General features: G+C 32.9%; 2 protein-coding genes and 2 pseudogenes across 2 annotated transcripts; 1 reads left to right on the top strand and 3 right to left on the bottom strand.

Moving 5' to 3' along the window:
* The first annotated feature begins 13771 nt into the window (after positions 1-13771).
* On the top strand, positions 13772-16761 carry LOC120212081 (annotated as a pseudogene).
* A 751-nt stretch (positions 16762-17512) lies between these two features.
* On the bottom strand, positions 17513-18202 carry LOC120212080 (probable receptor-like protein kinase At5g38990). Its single transcript, XM_039210502.1, has 2 exons — positions 17897-18202; positions 17513-17833 (listed from the first exon to the last, which is right to left on the bottom strand). Exons 1-2 carry the CDS (start codon positions 18200-18202, stop codon positions 17513-17515), a joined length of 627 nt encoding a protein of 208 aa, XP_039066433.1.
* A 283-nt stretch (positions 18203-18485) lies between these two features.
* Positions 18486-19424, bottom strand: LOC120212078 (annotated as a pseudogene).
* A 2124-nt stretch (positions 19425-21548) lies between these two features.
* On the bottom strand, positions 21549-22584 carry LOC120212077 (receptor-like protein kinase ANXUR2). Its single transcript, XM_039210501.1, has 3 exons — positions 22570-22584; positions 21693-22136; positions 21549-21650 (listed from the first exon to the last, which is right to left on the bottom strand). The coding sequence occupies exons 1-3, from the start codon at positions 22582-22584 to the stop codon at positions 21549-21551; spliced, it is 561 nt and encodes a 186-aa protein (XP_039066432.1).
* Positions 22585-23817: the final 1233 nt, after the last annotated feature.

The following is a 23817-nucleotide window of genomic DNA, read 5'->3' as shown; positions in this document are numbered from 1 at the left end:
CGCATACTCCTTAAGTGTCCCTTTATGCCTGAGACGCCTAAACTTGGACCACGCCTCCATCCTGGCATACTGTGAGCAGACTTGCTCACTTTGCACCTCAGCTTGACGACTTTATCTCTTGCTATCGCACCGGGTCCCTTCTTGTGCTCGACTGCTTTGACACCAGCAATCTCGTCATATTTCTATCCTTGCTTGGCTGCATTGATCCCATTAATAGGGCCAAGTCTTTTTCCTGTCTTGGTAGCTTTAACACTTGCGACCGCACAAATTCTCGCTACTTCGCCTTCTTCCATCCTCTTCATGATGGCTGTAAGGCGACGCTTCTTGGGACATCCTCTAATCAAATGAGGACCATCACATAAGTAGCACATCAATTTTTCCTTGTTCCCCTTCTTCTTTACATCGGACTTAGCATTGACATTCTTTCCCAATAGCTTTCCTTGGCTACGAACAGTCAATGGCTCACCTTGACCACTCGAAGAGCTTTCTATACCATCTCTCCGCTGCACCTTTTCCTGGTCCCCCCACTATTACCATTATCTTTGAACATGGGCCTGGACGACACATCACTACTTGGTTTGTCACTTGCAAGTTCAGTCAGCTTTCCGACTACAGATATGGACTCCGAAAGTCTCTAGGCATCACCTTGCTCTCCCCAGAGCATCGCCCCTGGTCTAAGTCCTTCCAAGAAGGTCTTGAGCACACCCTATTCACTCATTTCTCCCTTGCATATGAGCAGCTCCCTCTTGAGCTCATCAACTTCGTTTCTCAAAGTAATCGCTCCCACTCGAATCTAGCTTCTTTTAGATCATTTCTGACAATTCCTGCAAACCATCGTGTATTAGAACACCTCCGTCGACAAAATCGTATCGCCGACCAAATTTTACTATTTACAAAATTTACTATTAATGTGAATAGTAACATCGCAGAAAAAAACAAAATTCACCACCAAAAGATCTGATACCAGTTGTTGGGAAATAAACGAGTACGAGTAATTTCCCTATAACCAGATTAGTGAGAATGTGAAATAAAGCGGAAAAATAATACCCAAAATTGATAACGGAGTTCAGCCAATTAAGCCTACGTCTCTGGAATACTGCAGATCTTTTACTAAAGAGAGAAAATTTACAGGTGTTTACAAAACACTCATAACTCACAAGAAAACTCTCTAAACTCTTTAGTATTGGGAGAAAGAAATGATTTGGGATGATTATGAAGCTAAATGGGTTAGGGTATTTATAGTTGAAGCTTAAGGACTAATCTTAAAAGTACGCTAAAGTACAGGGACTAAAGTATAGTTATCCCATACCAAAAAAATCAACCAAATTAAATGCACCGAATTCGATGCCCACAATTTTGACTTCCAATAACTGGAACATTTTTTCAAGGAAGAACCAGTATCAAAGACAAGCAAGATCCAGGTAAGATATACATATATACAAAGGAACACAAAAATACAAACATTTATAAATTTCATAAAAAAGTTCATGTCATTAGACAAGATAAATCTGTATTAAATCGCCAACAAAGACAGATGAAAAACATTATGAAAGAGAATAAGTCTATCATGATAACATTAGCTAGCAGTAAATCATGTAACATGCTTAAGGAAAACCCCAATAATTTGTTGCAAGTGCCCTTGCATCAATCAAGCAAAGCATATGACATTATGAAAGAACTATACCTGATTAACCAACTGGTTTTTAAATTCATTTCTAGATTATCCTCATTCAAATCCTGCTCATTCATTTCATCATTTCTATCATCTACCACGATAAAGTATTTCTAAAAAAAGATGGTTAAGTCAATGACGGTAACAATAAGTTTAAAACAATGGTAAAAACGGATTCCATGAAAACAATTTATCAGTGTCTAGAAATGCATTGCAAGTATAAAGAATAATTAATATATGAATAGAACAATAGAGACTCACATCATCTTCATCAACCACTTCTCCTATAGCTGTTAATGGAACTAGTTGGGGTCCCAACTCAATCTTGTAGGCCTTTTGCATTTATTCGGCAATAGTTTGAGCCAACGAATCCTGGATTGACATGAGAGAAATATACAATATCTCAACATATAAAGAGTAGGGCAAAGAGTAAAGTAGATAATATACACAATAAAGGGGTTCAAAATTTACTTGATGACTTTCAAATTAGGGATTGTATGAATAGCCAAGAGCAGGCTCATCCACTGCAGGAATAATGGACTGTTGTGACACCTGTCTAGATTTACCACCCTGTTGACCATAAATAACGTGAAGAGAATCAAATTTACATGTAATCCCAAAAGAAGAACGCCATGAGAAAGGATAAATAGGATAATACCTTCATCTCCCCATATGGGAACCATGCCAGAGTTAGGGACAGATCCATCCTAAAAGCAAAACAAATCAAAATCAATATTTATCAAAATAATGAACAAAGTTTAGCTTTACTTCAATAACTACTCACATTGGTAACATCTCTAACTATAACATATTTAGCTTTTGAAGCCTTATGCTTTTTCTTCTTAGAAACTTCTGTTTCAAAGAGGGTACAACTTCAACAAAAAGGTTCTTTTTCAACATACTATCTATGTAACACCCCCAACCCGTACCCGACCCGAATACGAGTATGAGGTGTCACATTGACTTTTCAAACTTTGACTCTTGACAAAATTCAAAGAAAATTTAAATCTTTCATTAAAATAAAAGCGGTTTATTTATATAAATTGACCAAAATAATCAAAATCGATCAGAGCATATTCAACTCAATCAATTAGTACATGCCAACTATATTCAAATTAACCAAACACATTTAAATCATCTATTTTCTGATTTGAAATTTTGTAAGGGAGATGTTGACCTGTCTTGCTCTTCTTCGCTTCTCTTCTCGCTTCTTTAACCTACGTGTGAAACAATCACACACTAAGTCTATAACTTAGTGAGACATTAAATTTATAAAGAAAACTCTAAATGATTAAACATATATGAACATATTACTTCATGATGTCACACAATCATTATATATATAATATAATGTACACATATACACATCACACATTATTTCTATCATTAATCTTATTCTATTATCCACATTATTATCATTTATATCCTTTAATCATACTTTTCATCAACATATGACTCATTCAAACCATACACACATCATCATAACAATCATATAATACAATTCATATCACAAAAAACATATACTTCACAAGTACCATCTTCATTGTTATCTCTTTGTTTAGCCCATGTACACTTTTTGAGAACTATAGATATGTGAGTCTATTGAGGTTGTGCACTAATGCTGTCACCACAGCTCGTATAAATGCACCAAAGTGCCGCGTAGAATTGCACTGAAGTGCCATATCAAATGTCCCTACGGACCACGTAGAAAATTCCTTAAGAATCATATACATATACAAAGGATCAAGTATGTGTCTCAAAAGACATCACACATGTTCCAAGGAATAAATATATGTCCCGAAGGATCGCGTAGACCCTCGACTATTTGCATGCCAACTATACCCCTAGCTCTCATGACACATAACATGGGTATTATCATTTATGTCATTTAACATATTCATATATATACACATAGTTCACTTACGCGTAGAACATATTCATATAATTTATATTTACACGTCACATAGCTTATATTCTTTCTCACGTAGTCACATAGATCCATGTCATATAACATATATCCAAAGTGCATATAATCACGTAGATCATATCATATAGCTTAGATCATTTCTTAGATGTTCATGTAAACCTATATATCATATCTTGTTCACATATAATCATATATACTTCATATAGCACATAGAAACACCTAGAACACTTCCACATAGCTTATATCAATTTTTCGAGTCCTTTCATATTACTTGATAACATATATCCTATATGTATATAATAACTTATGTCATATCATCTACCTTATGCTTCATTTCTTTGTATTCCTTTAGATTACATAAATTATGTTGTATTTCTAAACATATATCGTTTAATAATATTTTATTTATATATTAATTTAATCTTTTTACTTAATTCAATTTCATATATTCCTTATAACCTTTTCATATAGCTCCATAAATCTTTAGCATATAACTTATCTTATATATTCGTATCATCCTTTTTATATTCAAGTTTCCTAATTGATATACTATTCCCATTTCATTATATAATTCAATCTTATTTAGTTCCCTTAACTCTCATTAAATCAAAAAGCTCTATTATACTAATTCTCATAATGGATCATACCACTATGTACTTGTCCAACTCATGTTTCTATTAAGCATATACTGTTACACATGTTTACCTAGTTCCTATCACTTCTCATGAACTCACTTTCATCATATTTTCCTATTATTACATATTTTATCTCATAACCATGTATTCACATAGTCTTATATTTCATTATCATATGACTTATATTTGTTCTCCTATAACTCTTTATAGACATCTATTTCCATTTCCATATATCACTTGACTTGTCTTCTATATTCCTATAATTTCATAACTTATTTTATATTCTCTCCTTAACACTTAATAGTGTTTTTACGTAAACCACATAGCACATACAAAAACATATAAATTCATATAATCAAACATACATACACTTCATGTTGTTAACATACTTATGATCATGACTTAATGAGCTATTACTATAGGAAATAGACTTATCACAAGTCCAATTTCCATATAATCTCATAAAAATAAACTGCACTCACCTTGGCCTCAATACGTTCCAATCCACTTATGATTTCCTCTCTTTCGATCGAATCTTAACTTGATAATCATTCCGGAACTTGTTCATGTTTGATATCTACATAATCACACATTGATACATATCAATATCCAATTGATATACTCTAATCTATCATTTCTTAGACCAAAAGAAAGGTTTTTCTATTTCCCATTTGAAGTGCGTCGATACATTCTACAGTGCATCGATGCATTCTTTAACATGTGCATCGATGCACTACCCATGCATCGATACACCAATCATCTTCGATGTTTTCATTTTAAGGGGGTGCATCGATGCACTCCTTATGCATCGATGCACTAATTGTATTCGATGTTTCTTCTTTAAAGAGTGCATCAATACACCTTGCCCAAAATTTGCATTTTAATCCTGAAAACCATCAACTTTTCACTCAATTCTTCTATTTTAAGCCCTTATCATGTCATTAAACTCAACTACCATTACTTAAACTAACTTATATCCATATAAACCATCTTTATCTTCCATATCTCATCGTGATTCTTAAAATTTAAGAATATTACTAAACTTTCAACTTTGTTATTAATCCTTTCTAACTTCATAAATCTCTTATTCTTATTGATGGAAAGTCAAATTCAACTTTAAATTCTTATTATAAACTCTATTTCAATATTTCACTCAAGAACTCCAAATCTTTAATCTTCCCTATTCCCTTTATCTTTTGATTTTAAGATAACTTAAGCTTTCCTTAAGCTTAGTTATCATCTAATGATCATAACCCAACCTTAAATTTAACCATAAATTATCTAAATAGAAGACTCACCTTTTGTTCAAGCCTTCACGTATGAAGAAGGAAGAAGAGAAGAGAACTCTTGAACCTTTTCTTTCTTCTCACGTGGTTTCCTTATCTTATAAGGGAAAATAAAAATCTTCCTTGTCAAATGACCATTTTACCCTTTACTTCATTTAATAATTACCAACAATCCCTCAAAAATATTTACAAATAAGACCCTGCATTTACAATTTGTTGAAATCATACTTCAAAGTTTCAAAAATTCCATTTTAGTCACTCACCCTGATTTTAGGATATTACAAATCTCCCCTCATTTTAAGAAAATTCGTCCTCGAATATTCTCATGTTGCCTCCTGTACTTAACATTTCCTTCCTTTAGTTCTTCAACTTCCTTTTTCATTTATACATTTATTTACTATCACTTATTATATACACAGTAACCAGTAACCTCAATCCATTCATGTCTTTTCTCTCATTCGATGCTGCATTTTCCTCTGACCTTTCTAATATTCCATATAATATCACTCATCACATAGACAATAACATCCATCTCTAATTACCTTATAACCATAACCAAATTCTTTTTCCATCATCATTTAACCAAGAACACGACCTTAAATCTTCTTTAAATATGATTCAACATACACTTTAAAGAATCTTTTCACATCACCTTGCACACTTTTCTTACTTCTATATCAAAATTAACATCTACACTTCCATATAACCTTTATCGTATCTGATCCTTTAATTCAATCCCTTTCATTTCTTTATTCCATTATTCCTTTATTTATTCCTTATACACAAATCATATCTTTCCTTTCATGTTCACATACTCTTGTGTTATCACCTATACTCATCTCTATGTACCAATCTTCATTGCATCCTCATAACTTTGATAACCCATTTCTTATACAGAGCTTCATTATTTATCATTTTTTATAATTGTATTTTTCTTCCTTAAGGTTTCATGCAAATACTTATCTCTTTTTTTTATATCATAGCTATCTAATCATAATACACAACTATATTCAGATTCACATCATAATTTATTAACTCAACTTTATCTTTTCCTGCAATCTCATAACTCTATCACTTTTACTCTGATAGTTAGTCAATAACATCTTTTCAATATAGGGCACAAGCCTATTCTACCAATCATATACATCCTTTCCGATAGAAATTATTTAAAAATTAGTTTACTTAACTTATCAATTTCACCTCTATCCTCATACATCCGGTAATTTCCGTTGTTCAAACTCAACATTCTGACTTCCTTTGTCTTATAAGCTGATCATCGATATACACATTCTTAAACTCTTCTGATCAATTCTTAACTTATATCCAGATCCACTTCATATCTTTTATCTTAACCTGACAATATCTTATAATCTTATAATTCCGATACATTTTTATCACATACTCTGGTTAGCCAATCGCTAACTCTTTCCATCTTAACTGCAAAACCTTATCATATACACACTCTTGCTTATACTCAATATTATCCCTTCGTTTCAAACCCATAAGCTCTGACTTTATACATCTTATGCGCTTGTCACTAATACATTTTTTCTTGAACTCTTCTACCAATTCTCACTGCATCATTTGATCTTTTAACGCTCTTATGGTGACACTTGTTCACCATATTCTACCTTATCCAATGAATAATAAGAATACTTCACATCACTTTTTTGATTCAAAACTAGGAAAATCTTCTATCATTATTCTAATATGCTTTCGACTTATGAAATCAACCTTTGATTTTATGAGGCACTTCCTGAGGTGTCCGCTCTTTATCCTGCCTGGCCAGGACAGGTGAATAGCTACAACAATCAGGAATATCACCTTTCACTTTATTTCTGAATTATCATAATCATACTTCTATTATAACTTAGCAATCTAATTCTATTAGCAAGACAACACACTCCTTACACTATCAGATCAGAAATTTTCACTTTATGTTGGCATGTATACATTTTTAAAACTCATTTGACTTCACTTTAAGCCTAGAATCGGCTAAACCTTAGCTCTGATACCATTAAATGTAACACCCCCAACCCATACCCGACCCAAATACGAGTCTGAGGTGTCATATTGACTTTTCAAACTTTGACTCTTGACAAAATTTAAAACTTTCATTAAAATAAAAGCGGTTTATTTATATAAATTGACCAAAATAATCAAAATCGATCAGAGCATATTCAACTCAATCAATTAGTACATGACAACTATATTCAAATTAACCAAACACATTTAAATCATCTATTTTCTGATCTGAAATTTTGTAAGGGAGATGATGACCTGTCTTGCTCTTCTTCGCTTCTCTTCTCGCTTCTTTAACCTACGTGTGAAACAATCACACGCTAAATCTATGACTTAGTGAGACATTAAATTTATAAAGGAAACTCTAAATACTTAAATATGTATGAACATATTACTTCATGATGTCACACAATCATTATATATAATATAATGTACATATATACAAATCACACATTATTTCCATAATTAATCTTATTCTATTATCCACATTATTATAATTTATATCCTTTAATCATACTTTTCATCAGCATATGACTCATTCAAACCATACACACATCATCATAACAATCATATAATACAATTCATATCACAAAAACATATACTTCACAAGTACCATCTTCATTGTTATCTCTTTGTTTAGCCCATGTACACTTTTTAGAACTATAGATATGTGAGTCTATTGAGGTTGTGCACTAATGCTGTCACCACAGCTCGTATAAATGCACCGAAGTGCCACGTAGAATTGCACCGAAGTACCGCGTAGAATTGCACCGAAGTGCCATATAAAATGTCCCTAAGGACCACGTAGAAAATTCCTTAAGAACCATATACATATACATATACATATACATATACATATACATATACATATACAAAGGATCAAGTATGTGTCTCAAAAGAAATCACACATGTTCCAAGGAATACATATATGTCCCGAAAGACCGCGTAGACCCTCGACTATTGGCATGCCAACTATACCCCTAGCTCTCATGACACATAACATGTACATTATCATTTATGTCATTTCACATATTCATATATATACACACATAGTTCACTTACGCGTAGAACATTTTCATATAATTCATATTTACACGTCACATAGCTTATATTCTTTCTCACGTAGTCACATAGATCCATGTCATATAATATATATACAAAGTGCATATAATCACGTAGATCATATCATATAGCTTAGATCATTTCTTAGATGTTCATGTAAACCTATATATCATATCTTGTTCACATATAATCATATATACTTCATATAGCACATAGAAACACCTAGAACACTTCCACATAGCTTATATCAATTTCCCGAGTCCTTTCATATTACTTGATAACATATATCCTATATGTATATAATAACTTATGTCATATCATCTACCTTATGCTTCATTTCTTTGTATTCCCTTAGATTACATAAACTATGTCGTATTTCTAAACATATATCATTTAATAGTATTTTATTTATATATTAATTTAATATATTTACTTAATTCAATTTCATATATTCCTTATAACCTTTTCATATAGCTCCATAAATCTTTAGCATATAACTTATCTTATATATTCGTATCATCCTTTTTATATTCAAGTTTCCTAATTGATATAATATTCCCATTTCATTCTATAATTCAATCTTATTTAGTTCCCTTAACTCTCATTAAATCAAAAAGCTCTATTATACTAATTCTCATAATGGATCATAACACTATGTACTTGTCCAACTCATGTTTCTATTGAGCATATATTGTTACAGATGTTTACCTAGTTCCTATCACTTCTCATGAACTCACTTTCATCATATTTTCCTATTATTACATATTTTATTTTATAACCATGTATTCACATAGTCTTATATTTCATTATCATATGACTTATATTTGTTCTCCTATAACTCTTCATAGACATCTATTTCCATTTCCATATATCACTTGACTTGTCTTCTATATTCCTATAATTTCATAACTTATTTTATATTCTCTCTTTAACACTTAATAGTGTTTTTACGTAAACCACATAGCACATACAAAAACATATCAATTCATATAATCAAACATACATACACTTCATGTTGTTAACATACTTATGATCAAGACTTAATGAGCTATTACTATAGGAAATAGACTTATCACAAGTCCAATTTCCATATAATCTTATAAAAATAAACTGCACTCACCTTGGCCTCACTACGTTCCAATCCAATTATGATTTCCTCTCTTTCGATCGAATCTTAACTTGATAATCATTCCAGAACTTGTTCATGTTCGATATCTACATAATCACACATTGATATATATCAATATCCAATTGATATACTCTAATCTATCATTTCTTAGACCAAAAGAAAGGTCTATTTTTATTTCCCCTTTGAAGTGCATCGATACATTCTACAGTGCATCGATGCATTCTTTAACATGTGCATCGATGCACTACCCATGCATCGATACACCAATCACCTTCGATGTTTTCATTTTAAGGGGGTGAATCGATGCACTCCTTATGCATCGATGCACTAATTGTATTCGATGTTTCTTCTTTAAAGAGTGCATCGATACACATTGAATGTGCATCGATACACCTTGCCCAGAATTTGCATTTTAAGCCTGAAAACCATCAACTTTTCATTCAATTCTTCTATTTTAAGCCCCTATCATGTCATTAAACTCAACTACCATTACTTAAACTAACTTATATCCATATAAACCATCTTTATCTTCCATATCTCATCATGATTCTTAAAATTTAAGAATCTTACTAAACTTTCAACTTTGTTATTAATCCTTTCTAACTTCATAAATCTCTTATTCTTATTGATGGAAAGTCAAATTCAACTTTCAATTCTTATTATAAACTCTATTTCAATATTTCACTCAAGAACTCCAAATCTTTAATCTTCCATATTCCCTTTATCTTTTGATTTTAAGATAACTTAAGCTTTCCTTAAGCTTAGTTATCATATAATGATCATAACCCAACCTTAAATTTAACCAAAAATTATCTAAATAGAAGACTCACCTTTTGTTCAAGCCTTCACGTATGAAGAAGGAAGAAGAGTAGAGAACTCTGGAACCTTTTCTCTCTTCCCACGTGGTTTTCTTATCTTATAAGGGAAAATAAAAATCTTTCTTGTCAAATGACCATTTTATCCTTTACTTCATTTAATAATTACCAACAATCCCTTAAAAATATTTACAAATAAGTCCCTATATTTACAATCTATTGAAATCATACTTCAAAGTTTCAAAAATTATATTTTAGTCACTCGCCCTGATTTTGGGATATTACAATCCACTCGCAATATCTTCTCTTTTCTTCTTAATCTTCTTCTTCACAGAAAGATCTGCTGAAACACAGAAAATCCATTTAAGGGAATTGAATTTCAATGAGAAAAAGATAGACATAAAGAGTAAAAACAAAACCTTTAGACTTGTCAATGAAGAAAAGGGATTCAGTGGGAGCAGAGGTAAGAGAACCACCAGAAAGTTCGTGGATTTCTCGAAGAACTCATCGATGTCTTCGGTGCTTATGTTAGCTCTACATCACAGAGTAGAGAAAAGGGAGTGAGAGCGGCGGAAAGAAACAGGTAAAGGAAGAGATGATGAAAAATGGATAAAGGGTTTAGGTTTGATATAAATTCATCTTTTTGCAGCATTTGTTTTTAAAAAACGCCACCAAAGTTCAAGTTTGTAGCGGTGTTTGTATAAAAATGCCACTAAAGTACTATGTTATCGTGGCCTCTTTTTTTTTTGTTGGAAAAATACCACTATGAACGAACCCTATTATGGAGTTTGTATAAAAAAATACCGCTAAATTACTACTTTATCGTAGCATTTTTCGAAAAAAGACACTATAACGAACCCTATTGCAACGTTTGTATATAAATGCTGTTAAAGTACTACCTTGTCGCGACGTTTGTTGGAAAAACGCTACTATGAACGAATCTTATTTTGGCATTTGTATAAAAACACCGCTAAAGTACTCTTTATCGCAACGTTTGTTGGAAAAACGATACTATAAACGAACCCTATTGCAACATTTATATAAAAACGCCGCTAAAGTACTACTCTATCGCGGCGTTTGTTTAAGAAACACCGCTAAAGTATCATTTTGTGGCGTTTGGATTGTAAATGTTGTTATATGTTTAAAGTTAGTGGCGTTTACTCTCCAAACGCCGCTACAGAACAGTTTTGCTGTAGTGGGGGATTTTTGCATACACAAATACTCAATCCTAGACCTTACTTAAAGAATACCAAATTGCTTGCCACTTGAACTAACCCGTTGATTGTTTGACAGTTTTCTTTAATAGTCTTATATAATTATAAAATAATATCTATTGATATCGTGTTGGTGTAGTTTGACATTTTCTAGCAAAAAAGGAGAGCTCTTCAAGTTTTGAATCTCTGATCGTTTGTCTTCTTTTCCTCTTGTCTTGAACCTTATTTTATTATATTATGCATTCTTGATTGTTTGTATTAAACTTTCTACTGATCCTCCTTATTTTGTAAGTAATTCATTTAGGGGAGTTCCTCACTTCTTTATATTCAATAGTTGTCTAATCATTGTGTGTTTACATAATATTTTATTATATTACGTTTAATAATTGTGCTTGTAAATTGAGACATAATTCTTATTTTTTTAATCTTGGGACTATTTGATTATAATTCCTTCATAAATTACATTGATTGAATGTGAATAGAAAGTTTAAGTAAACGACGATCCTTCAACAACAGACAACGTGCCATCAATTCCCTTCCACCGTATATATACAACCTACATGTAATTTTCTATTCCTTCAATTAAATTATTTTAATTTATTAAATCTTAATTAAGCATTAAACTTTTAGTAATAAATTTAATTTATTTTTATCTCTACATAACGGGTTTAATTAAATTATCGGTAAACTATGTCAGACACCCCTGAAATTTACGTTATGTATCGTTTATACTACTGAACTTTCAGTTTCTCCAAGTATAGCAATAAATTTTGGTTTTAACTTCAATTATACCAATGAACTGGTAACATCCAAACGACGCGATGACCTGGACAAAACAACATCGTTTTGATGCGGATATTAACACCTAAAACAATATTATCTTGGGCACTGGACTTTAGTTGGGGTGTATCAATTTTGCAAATAAACTTTTAAACAAATTAATATTTTGGTACTGCACCTTTTCGACCACCATTAACAGTCAATCGTCGTTTTTCATCAATTGTCTTTCGTTTCGCTCTTCTTTATTCTTATAAGATTGGATTTCCATGAAGTGCACCCAAATTCAAAAAAAATTAAACAAAACAGAAGACCCACAATTTTTAGGGATTTGAGGGCTTTGGGGTGTTTGTTCAAAAATTTGAACAATGAGAAACATTATTTTGAGAAGGCGAACAATATACCTAAAAATTAGTCTCAATAAAATATCATTGAAGGAGATCATGATATTAACATATTAAACCTTTATATAGATTTTTGTAGATTTCGTGGAAAACCAATCCTATGAAAAGAAAAATGAGTGAAATTTGAACGTTTTGATATTGATTTTGCTATGAAAGATGACTGGTGACATGTAATGATTGGCTACAAGTGACGAGTGAAATGCTTATAAGTTTAATGGCAAAATCGATATACTCTTAAAATTCAGTGCTTAAAACGACGTCATTTTAGGCATCAATAGCCACACCAAAACAACATTGGTTTGCCCACGTTATCACAATGACATAAAGATATACACACATCATTGTGTCATTAAAATTTAACTATCTGATGATATAATTGAAGTTAAAATTAAAACTTATTGTTATAATTAGAACAATTGAAAGTTCATTAGCATAAAGAATGCATCACCTAAAGTTTAATGATCACCTAAAGTTAAATGATATACGGTGTAATTTACTCTCAAATTATTTATACTCTAGTAGACCACCGTGTGAATACAAACCCTAGCACATCTTATCCCCATCATACTATGAAAATGATGGACAAAGAAAGAAATAATAGTTTAATTAATCAATCAATATATGTTGGTGGGTGCGCAAGGGTTCCTATTAACAGAATTTAACATCAATATCATCCTATCTCAATCATTTAGTTCACGTAATTGTCATGGCTTCTGTTTCTTTATGTTTCTTTCAATGAATGTACAACTTCATATATAAATTCATGTACAGGGTCTTGGGATTACAGCTAAAAAATCCAAGTATATAGTAAAAAAAAAACTAGAAATTATGGGGAAGAAGATATTAAGGCAAGCGAAAGCGAAAATATCAAAGACTAGCTATAGTGAAAAGAAGCCATTGAACAGTCTGATAAAGGTGTTGCGTCCCAAGGTTTACATCACCCACAGCTCCAGTTTCAAAACCCTTGTTCAAGAGCTCACTGGAAATGCCACTGTTTCATCACCTTCTTCTTCTTTGTCGTTGTCTTATTCGTCTTCACCCCGAATTCTCGAGCAACCGGAGCCTGTTCTTGAGGTTGAAGATGATCTCAGGAACCCTGAGAGTAGCACAGAATCATCCTTTGATGCATCGGTCAATTCATTCCTGGTCAATGATACGAATTCATCGGAATATATGTTCATGGATAATCAGCTGGAGGATTCATTGGTATATGGGGATCAACAGGCGTTTTTACAGCTTGATCATGTTGATGGGCAATGTTTTGGTTCTTTCAATGATGTATGCACTGAAATTCAGCAGGAGGTGAGCATTTATGACTACGAGTTATCCGGACTCATATGAAAGCTAGTTTGTATATGTATTAGTTCATTGATTTCCTATGTTTTTGCTGTATATATATATTATGGACGTAAATATAGATATTAGTGTATATAATTTTTATACAAGAGATATATCAGAGTGTATTTATTTGTTTATTTTCCATTTCCATTTCTGTATACCTTCTTATGCACAGAGAAATAGATTTTTCTTTATCACTTTTGATTTGTATTTGACTTATTTAAAAAATTTAGTATCAAACTATACCTCTTATGCCTAAAGTTTTTTTTTTTGTCAAAGTGTTGGTGCCTAAAGTTTTTTTTTTGGGTCAAAGTGTCTAATGTTTTCTCTGTTGTTATTTCAAATCTGATCCATCGGGACAGTTAAAAATATGCATCAACCATTCAAAACATAACATGTGGCAATTTTATATCTTTTTAAAAAAAATTATTTAGAAACCTTAAAATTATTATTTAAAAAAAGCCTCCTTTTTCCTAAAATTTCAACAACAAAAATAATGTAAACCCCTAAAATCAAACCTCCCATTACCATCACTGGCCATTACCGAACGGTTACCCACATGTCGCTATCCACCCACTCATCTTTTTATGTGCAAATTTAAATTTGTACTGAATATGAGAAACTATTTTAAAATTAATGTAATAACTCTGTAACAATTAAGCTTTTTCCTTATGTTACAAACGTAACATAAAGGAATCAAATATTCATATATCCTCAAAACTATAAAGTATACCAACTACTCATTTAACATGAATAGTTCACTAACTACATAAATGCTAATATAAGCCAAATCAATTTCAAGTCTACACAAAATATTCCAAAACAAAAGTTGGAACTAACATTTGTTAAAGTACTAATAGCACAGTTCAAAATTTGCACATCAGATGTACACCTTTGCATCTAACATTACTTCCTCACAATCTTTCTATAAAGATAAAGGATTGGGGCTCGAGCAGTTCTATAAAGAAAAAACAAACAGCAAAATCAAACTCATTAGAGGAAGTGAAGATGAAAGAAATCTGTAATTTTTAGATATGTAAAGATAAAGGTAAAAAAATTGTAAGAGAACAGCAGAGAGGAAGGAAATCTTAAGCCAGAGGGAAAGAGAGAAGAAAGAATAAGGGAAACAAACAGACCCTAAGTGTACAAGAAACTTCAGTAGAAGATCAGTACAGAACATCGGCTATTCAACTCTAAACTAGAGAGACAATCATAAAAATGTCAAGTTACAGAATATGCCAACAACAGGCACAGCGTTTAGCATGCACAACTATTAATTAGATTTACAATAGTATAACTTTAAAAAGTAGTTGCAGCAGACTTGTAGTACCCCTGATGGACTGAAATGACATTATTACACATATTTGACGACGAGTGTTGCATATGAATATTTGTTCAATTTACTTAATATATTTACAAGATCATATTTTGATTGGTACATAAAAAAGAGAGATTATTTCTCTTAAACTCTGAAGCTCAAATGCATATAAGCAACTCTGCCACATGCTAATGAATGATTCTTAAATACAGGAATGATGCAAACGTAGGAGAACTTTAATTACATGCCTCATACAAGCTACTTATCTGATTGAGTTGGACAGACAAGAGAACAGATCAGATGAAAATGTTCTTGCCCCCAAGTGGTGGATAAAAATGTACACAAACAAATGGATTTAAACATGTACCAGTATTAGAAAGGGATCAGTCAGCAGTCCTGGCCGACATTGTGCTCATTAGACCTAGTGGAGCACTGAAGGATGGTTTTATCTCTGGAAGGAATTTACTCTGGTGTGGCAAAAGTCTTGAGTTAATTTCAAGTTCTAATTAAAAAAGAAAAAGGAAAGAAGAAGGGATATCAAAAACGACCTCCACTTTCTAGCTTGGGAAAGCCTGAAGGGCTTGGTAAGATTAATGAGCACTGGGGCAATGGGGGCAATAAAAAACAGTCAGTGAAAGGCATGGAAGAAGCAATGTATGTCTTGCAGGTCATAATTGGGGGCAGGCCTTGCTTGACAATTGGGAAAAGCATTGGTTAAAGAAGGGATGTAATTAGACGCTGATTTGTTTGTGTACATTACCTTCTATTGCACTGACTATCAGCTTAAGAAATATTAAGCTGGGTAAGTCGATGCTTCCTTCAAACAATGAACCTCAGGCCAGTGGTGATGTGGAGATCAAGGATAACTCTTTCAGACTAAGAATTGATTAGGTCATATATACAGGGAGAAGGCTTATGTGGGATTGAAAATATGGGCGTCTCACCTTCATGTGAATAATAGTGATTATATCTGCTGCCAGCAGCACAACGACCCCAAAGGAACCAAGGAAAGAAATGCAGATAAGGAGAATAAAAATGGGCAAGTTGCATCAAAGTTGTTTGGTAATGTCAAAGAAGAAACAAAAGTTTCTCGAGGCTCATGGGTGGGATCAATGGCAGCCAGCAGGTAAATGAAAACAATAGAACAATTTTTTTTACATCAACCGACTCGAGCATATCTGTGAACACATTCACATATTCCATTCCTTAAAAAGTGCACAGAATAATTTGAGAAGAAAGTTGGCATATACAATGCAAATGTGAAAGGGCAATAGTTCTGTTAACAAATTCAGAAATGACATATATAGATAGCCAGATAGGCATATGAGAACGATCTTCAATATCAACAAAAGATGAAAGTTTCTACTAAACAAACAGAATATTGTACAGTTACAGCTGACTTTAACTAAAAAAGCATATATGTTGTGTACCTTCATTCTTTGATTACTATTGAATCCCCAATCGTTGTTCTATCAGCATTCATTGATGGCTATTGAATCCCCAATCGTTGTTCTATCAGCGTCAGAATATTACATCTTCATACATGAACTCGTCATGAGGAATTAAAAACTTATCATTTCAGACTCTAATTTCTTTTGCAGTTCCAATGCAAGTTCTAGAGTCACCTCCACTTCACCCATGGACTGTCGTTCATCTTCCGTAACAGAGATACAACACATAGCAATCTCCATAAATTTGTTGAAGCATTCTGGGGGCTATCCTACCCTTTAAATATGGATCAATGTAGTGATAAAGGGTCCCATTCCTAAAACACAAAGATGTCCATCCAGCCAGAGATTTTTCCTCATCGTTCATCCGAAAGTGAGATCCCGCTTGACCAAAAATTACTTCGAGTAAGACGACACCAAATGAATAAACGTCAACTTTTTCCGATAGGTACTTGTGTGATAATATTATGGATCGAGGTATCCGAAAGCACCCTCAACTGGTGCCTCTTTTCTTTTCAAAGCTTTCGACATGCTCCGAGGTCCTAACTTGGACACAAAGAAACCAGAAAGCTTAGGAGTCCAATCATGATCTAAAAGAATAGTGTTGGTCACGTTGCGGTGCATTACTACGTACTTGGTTCCGGTATGAAGGTAATGTAATCCACGTGCTGCACCAAAGCAAATTTCTAGCCTCTTTTCCCAAGGATTAGCATTGATAGCATTACCATGGAGACAATCGTAGAGCGACCGGTTGCACAGATATTCATAAACAAGGAGTGTTTCTCCCTTCTCATCGCAGAATTAAATGAGAGATTCAACATTTAAGTGATTCAACTGTCAAAGTAAGACCACTTCAGTTCGGAATAAAGTAAGACATAATTCCATGCGTCTGATAGCAACAGTAAATGCCCCATGATCTATAATCACTTTGTATTCAGATCCGAAAATACTTGTACCGATAATCAAGCCTTCATCGAAGTTGGCGGTGGCGGCTTTGATATCTGCCAGTGAAAATTGACGAACGGATAGTTCCTCCGGAAGTGTGGAATACGATTTCCCAGAAGATCCTTGTTGACTCCTTAGTCGCGAAATGAAGACAGCCGCTTTCTTAGTGACTTGAAAGAAACGTAAACGTGAGCTTGAAGAACCTGCCATGATGGTAGATGACAATAAGAATGGCGATTTACAAAGCTGCCAGACAGTTAAATTTCGCACCTTTTGACGAACCCTAAATAGTAATCAGCGATCGTGTCGATGCGGAATGGTTTTTTGGATTAAATTATATTGACGGTATTGATATTTGAGAAAGTTGTTATTTTCTCCATTGATGTTTAAAAAGTAATAATTTGGTCACTGACATTATTGGAAGTGATGGAATCTAATATGCCACGCTAACCGGATAACATGGAATTGTTTTGACTTATAGTTTGGCTCTCATCTATGAGAAAGTGATGGTCGGAACCATCTTCACCATTACTGCATCTCCGTTGTTCAAGAACTTAGGCTCCTCCTCAAGCTCCTTACCGGATCGTCTGTCGACTTGGTCAACAGTTGAGTAAATTTTGATCGTGATGTGGAAGGTGTGGCAATCAAGGACTAAGGCATATCCATTTCCAATCTGACCAAGGTGGTTCATAATGATGACCTGAGAGGTGAAGTGGGCAGCTTCCTTGGCAGGAACCTCCTTTGAATTTGAAGTAACATAACCACTCTTAAGATCCTTAATTGTCACCAGGAAGAGCCTTTGGGAGGGATTCATAGTGAATCTCAACAGACTTGAGGGGCCAAAACTCACAACCATACCGGACTTAAGGACACCAGTCTCAACACGACTAACAATAACAGTTCCAATACTGCTAATCTTGTAGATATCTTGAAGTGGGAGACGGAGTGGTTTGTCCGAGGGCCTCTTGGCCCTTGGGCTCATTGATCTGGTCAACAGCCTTAAGGAGACTAAGACGCTTATACCAGTCAAGGTTAGTAGACCTCTCAGGATTGTTACCAACCTTCTTAAGATAAGAAAGACTTTTACAATTTCATCGTACCTTGTCTGTATTTTGGAGTTGTGACATCCATCTAGTTACAAAAACAAATCATTTACTTGACACCGAGGGTAATGCAACCAAAGTATGCTCACAGGTCTGAGTTTTGACCATCCTTAGAGATACTGGCTTCAAACCACCAGTGGTTGAATTAATAATGAGAATAACACAGTCAGCCTGTGAGGTACCAGTAATCATATGCTTGATAAAGTCACGGTGTCCAGGGGGCATCAATAACAATGCATTAGTATTTACTATTTAGTGATCTCAAACTTCCACAATGCAATATGAATGGTAATACCACGTTCACGCTCAGCCTTCAAGCACCTAGGCATACTTCAATGGCCATTTTTACTTCTCCATGTAGGAAAGATTATCTCGAACAATGGAGCAATAGCCAGTTGTAGATCCTTTTCAGTTAACTCCCCAGCCCAACTTGCATCACTGTATATTTTTATCTCATTTACTCTTTTTAAATAGTAAATTGTGACTCGATGTTATCTTTAAATATCTAAAGATTCAATTTACAATCTCTAGATATTTTTCTTATGGTCCATTCATATGTTGGCTGACAATGTTTACTGAGAATATAATGGTTGGCCTTGATTGTGAAAGATAAATCAACTTGCCTACTAGACTTTGCCTCTTTGGTACTTCTTTGTCGACTGACACTCCATCTTCATTCTTCTTTAGTTTTAGATTAGGATCCATAGGTGTTTTCGCTTGTTTGCAACCAAGCATTCTAATCTCGGCTAGCAAGTCTAAACTGTACTTCCTTTGAGAGATCGTAATCCCTACCTTAGATTAAGCAACCTGTATACCTAAAATGCATTTGAGAGTTCCATGGTCATTGACTTCAAAGTCTGCAGCAAGTATCTTTTTAATTTGATGATTTCTTCTATGTCATCTTATGTTATAACAATATCAACGTAGACAATAAGAGTGAACATTTTACCTTTAGATGAAGTAATTTTCAAGAACAAGTGTGATCTGCTTCGCACTGACTGTATCTGTAAGTAATCATTGTTTTGGGAAACCTATCTAATGAACTATAAGCTTGGAGGGAGGCATTTCTACTCCGGATAAAGGCATCTCAACGTCTTTGGTGAAGACATCTCGTTATTAGTGGACAACAAACATATAGTGGAGGCAACTCAACACTTTCGGCTAGAGAAAAGATATCCCCATTATGACGGTAGAGCAAAGACGTAGAATGACATTCCCAATGAAACAATGAGAAGATATATTGAGAATGTATCTTTTAATAACTCTAGTGTTCCAATGGAGGAATAAGAACTCCGATATTCGCGTACAATTAGGAAAGCTCACAACATTACAGAGTATTCTATAAACGAATCTTTTTTTGTGTACTTGTGTGGAGCTTACCCATGTAGTTGTCGTGGATATTCCTATCATCGTTAATAGTAGAATTTGACTCGAACTCAAAGCAACACAAATTAATTAATATATAAATTTGAGTAGATTTCTACTCTATAAGTTTACTTTGTAATTAAGTATTTATCTTAATTAAGGTTAGATATTAAGTTGTTCATGAGGATTTTCTTGTTTTCTTTTTCTCTTGATATTAATGAATTTTCTCCTCTTTTGCCTGTAGCTTTTCTTGAATGAGTTTTCCACACAAAATTTTGGTGTCTATTTTATTGTACGATCGTCATGCATGTCATTTTCTTCTAAAAATTAGTATCAGAATATCCGAATTGCTTGACTCGATCACGATAATGACATCTTTGAAGTATGAGAAGTCGTTATAGGATCGCCACACCAGATTCACGTTGTGAAAGGTAGAGATACGTAAATTTGCAAGAGTTCTCTTATTATGATGAAAGGGCATAGAAATACTACCAAATTTTATATTTTACAGAGTTCAACAATTATAGAAGATGAACTATTATTTTTTCTTTTGTGGCAAAGGATAATTTTGTGTTGAACAAATCAACCGTGGGCATAACAGATTTGAGAAGAAAACGGGAGTTTAGTTTTGTGAGCATAACAAATTCGAGAAGAAGAAAATTTAGTTATGCGAGCCTGACTTTGGATTCAGTTGACAATCATTATTTAAATTTAGTTTCATGAGTATAACAGTTTTGTAGACATAACAAATTCGAGAAGAAAAAAATATAATTGGCATTGATTATAGGGATGATGTTGCGCATGATATTGCATATAGTGAACAAGTTGTTAGCAAAGTTAACACTTATGATTTCCCGCCTTTGGAAGAAAGGAAAGCTTCAGGTCTATCTAAGAAACCGAGAACAATGCCAAGATAACACGAGACATACCGCGCTATATCAAACCAAGAATGCATCATAAAATTGCCCGCTAAAATCGCAGGAGACAGATTAACACAAGGATAACAAAATATAAACAAGTTAAAAGGCTGATTTTCCAGGACTCCATTTTCCATTTGCGGAACAAGCATGTAGTTTTACATAAGTAAGTCACCTTAGTTCCCTCAGTTCATCACTTGCAAACGACTCGAAGTCACCGCTATCCATAGTTGGATAGATTAATCCAGAGACACCTTCTACATCAGAACTGTCTGGCGCAATCCCGGATATTCCAGAGTTCCTTTCTAAAACATCATTGTCTACTCTGGATTTGTGGTGAGGGACAAAAGCACAAAAAGATGCTTCTTCATACATATATTCACCATAAGGGGCCATATGCGCCGGATCGGAATCTGCTTTCTCTAGCAGTACCAAAGCACGCTCTAGCATCACCTGCACTTCACTGATCTCGGGCCGTACATCACCAACTACACGAGTACAAGAACCCGCGATGTCCACGAACATCTTGAAGCATTCCGGTGCAATCCTCCTCTTCAAATATGGATCAATGATATCATAAACCGTTCCATCTCTATTAGACCGACAGGCACAATCAACTAGAAAAGTAATCTTCCCATCATGTACCACAAATGGCCTTCTAGCACACAAAACTTCAAATAAAACGACCCCAAATGAATAAACATCACATTTCTCCTCTGGTTGTGCTGTTTCACAACACTCTGGATCCAAATAACGTGTCTGGATCCTCGAGAAAAGATGTTAGTTATAAACTTTTAACCACTTATTATATAAATTATTGACAATTATGTATTTTAATAATAAATTGGACTTATACTTGGATATGAATCATTTGTAGTAATTAGTATTTAGGCTCTATAAATTTTGACTTGATCTGATTTTATAAGGTTATATTCTTTTTTTTTAATAATTGAGTTTGGGTTGAATTGATCATTACACTAATACTTATTCTTTAGATTTTTTATAATTAGATATCTATTTTATTTAATATTTATATATATTATGTTGAGTTGGGTTGAGTGCAAATTTTGCTTAAAAAACAATTTAGATTTTGAGTAAGGTATTATCTCCTTAAACCCAAATCAAATCTAATTTCAGATTAAATAATATTTTTTCTTAAATCGAATCAAATCGATATACAATTCAACCTAACTTGATCCTTATCCATCCCTAATAGTAATCAAAACAAGTTTCATTAATTTATATATATTACTTCTCACCCGTGTGATAAACGAGATTATTATATATTTAATATATTCATATTTTTTAAATTTAAATGTACTATTGTTGTTCCCTAAATTTTGTATGTTGTATTGAGTTATCTTTATAAAATCTTACTTTTGAATATTTTGTTTCATAAAATTTAAATCGTTACTTCATTTATCTCAGATCGTTAATTCAATTAAAAACATAAAAATAAAATACATATTTAATCATTTAATTATTTCGTGGTTTCCTTTGTCACCCAAATATATATAAACTTATAAGAAATATATATGAAAACTACATAAAAATTAAATTTATAACAAGAAACATATAATTAGAGATGATCAAAAATTGAATAATCAAAAATTGAATAATCTCAAAAAAAATATTTTTCTTCTAAATTTTATGTTAATTTAATATTATTTAGTTTTTAATTTTTTTTATAAAATATAAAATATAAAAATAACAAGGATCAAATATGTAATTATTTTAAAATTTTAACTATTATATTAATTATTCAATCAAATATTAACATTAATATGTAGATAATTTAGTTGACATCATTTAAACAATTAAGGGTAAAATATAATCTATTTATAATTAAGTATATATTAAATATTTGACTTTTTAGGGTAAACTACATGTTTAGTACCTAAAGTATCACTTTGTTTTGTTTTAGTATCTAAACTTTTAATTTTTTCAAAATCATACCTAAAGTTTACTTTTTATTTCATTTTAGTACTATGCTGTTAAAAATTTAGGTACTAAGAAACAAAAAGTAAACTCTGGGCACTAAAATAAAACAATAAGTAAACTCCGGGTACTAAAATAAAATAAAAAGTAAACACCGGGTACTCAAATAACATTCACTTTTATCATTTAAATATCAAATAACATTCACTTTTATCATTTAGGTCTCAATAGATTTGAGAGTGCTTTTAATCTAATAAAGGGTGGAACTAAATAAAGCGAAGCGAGTAACTTAACTGAAGAAGCTAAAAAATTCCAACTCCATCCAACACAAATGGAAACACCATTCACGTACAGAAAACGAGGTTCAACCAAAGTAAATCCATAGAGGATAGAATAATGGCCTACTTTTTTCAGCGCCGGCAAACTTACATCCATAATGAAACTGTTTCATGTAAGCAGCCATTTTCGAAGAGAAACTGCCGCTCACTGTTTTGATACGATT

Source organism: Hibiscus syriacus, unplaced genomic scaffold (genome assembly GCF_006381635.1).
Source record: "Hibiscus syriacus cultivar Baekdansim isolate YM2019G1 unplaced genomic scaffold, ASM638163v2 tig00109992_pilon, whole genome shotgun sequence".
In the NCBI taxonomy this organism is placed as follows: Eukaryota; Viridiplantae; Streptophyta; class Magnoliopsida; order Malvales; family Malvaceae; genus Hibiscus; species Hibiscus syriacus.
Note: the sequence above shows the minus strand (reverse complement) of the source record. Positions and strands in the feature narration are given on the sequence as shown.

Bases quoted from the DNA above. Each gene is read 5' to 3' on its own strand.
- LOC120212080 (XM_039210502.1), bottom strand. From the start codon at position 18,202: ATGGCAGGTTCTTCAAGCTCACGTTTACGTTTCTTTCAAGTCACTAAG. The intron at 17,834-17,896 runs GTCTTACTTTGA...TGCGATGAGAAG, and splicing joins CTTTATTCCGAACTGAAGTG to GGAGAAACACTCCTTGTTTA.
- LOC120212077 (XM_039210501.1), bottom strand. The intron at 21,651-21,692 runs GATGTTTTAGAA...GGGATTGCGCCA, and splicing joins ACAAATCCAGAGTAGACAAT to GACAGTTCTGATGTAGAAGG.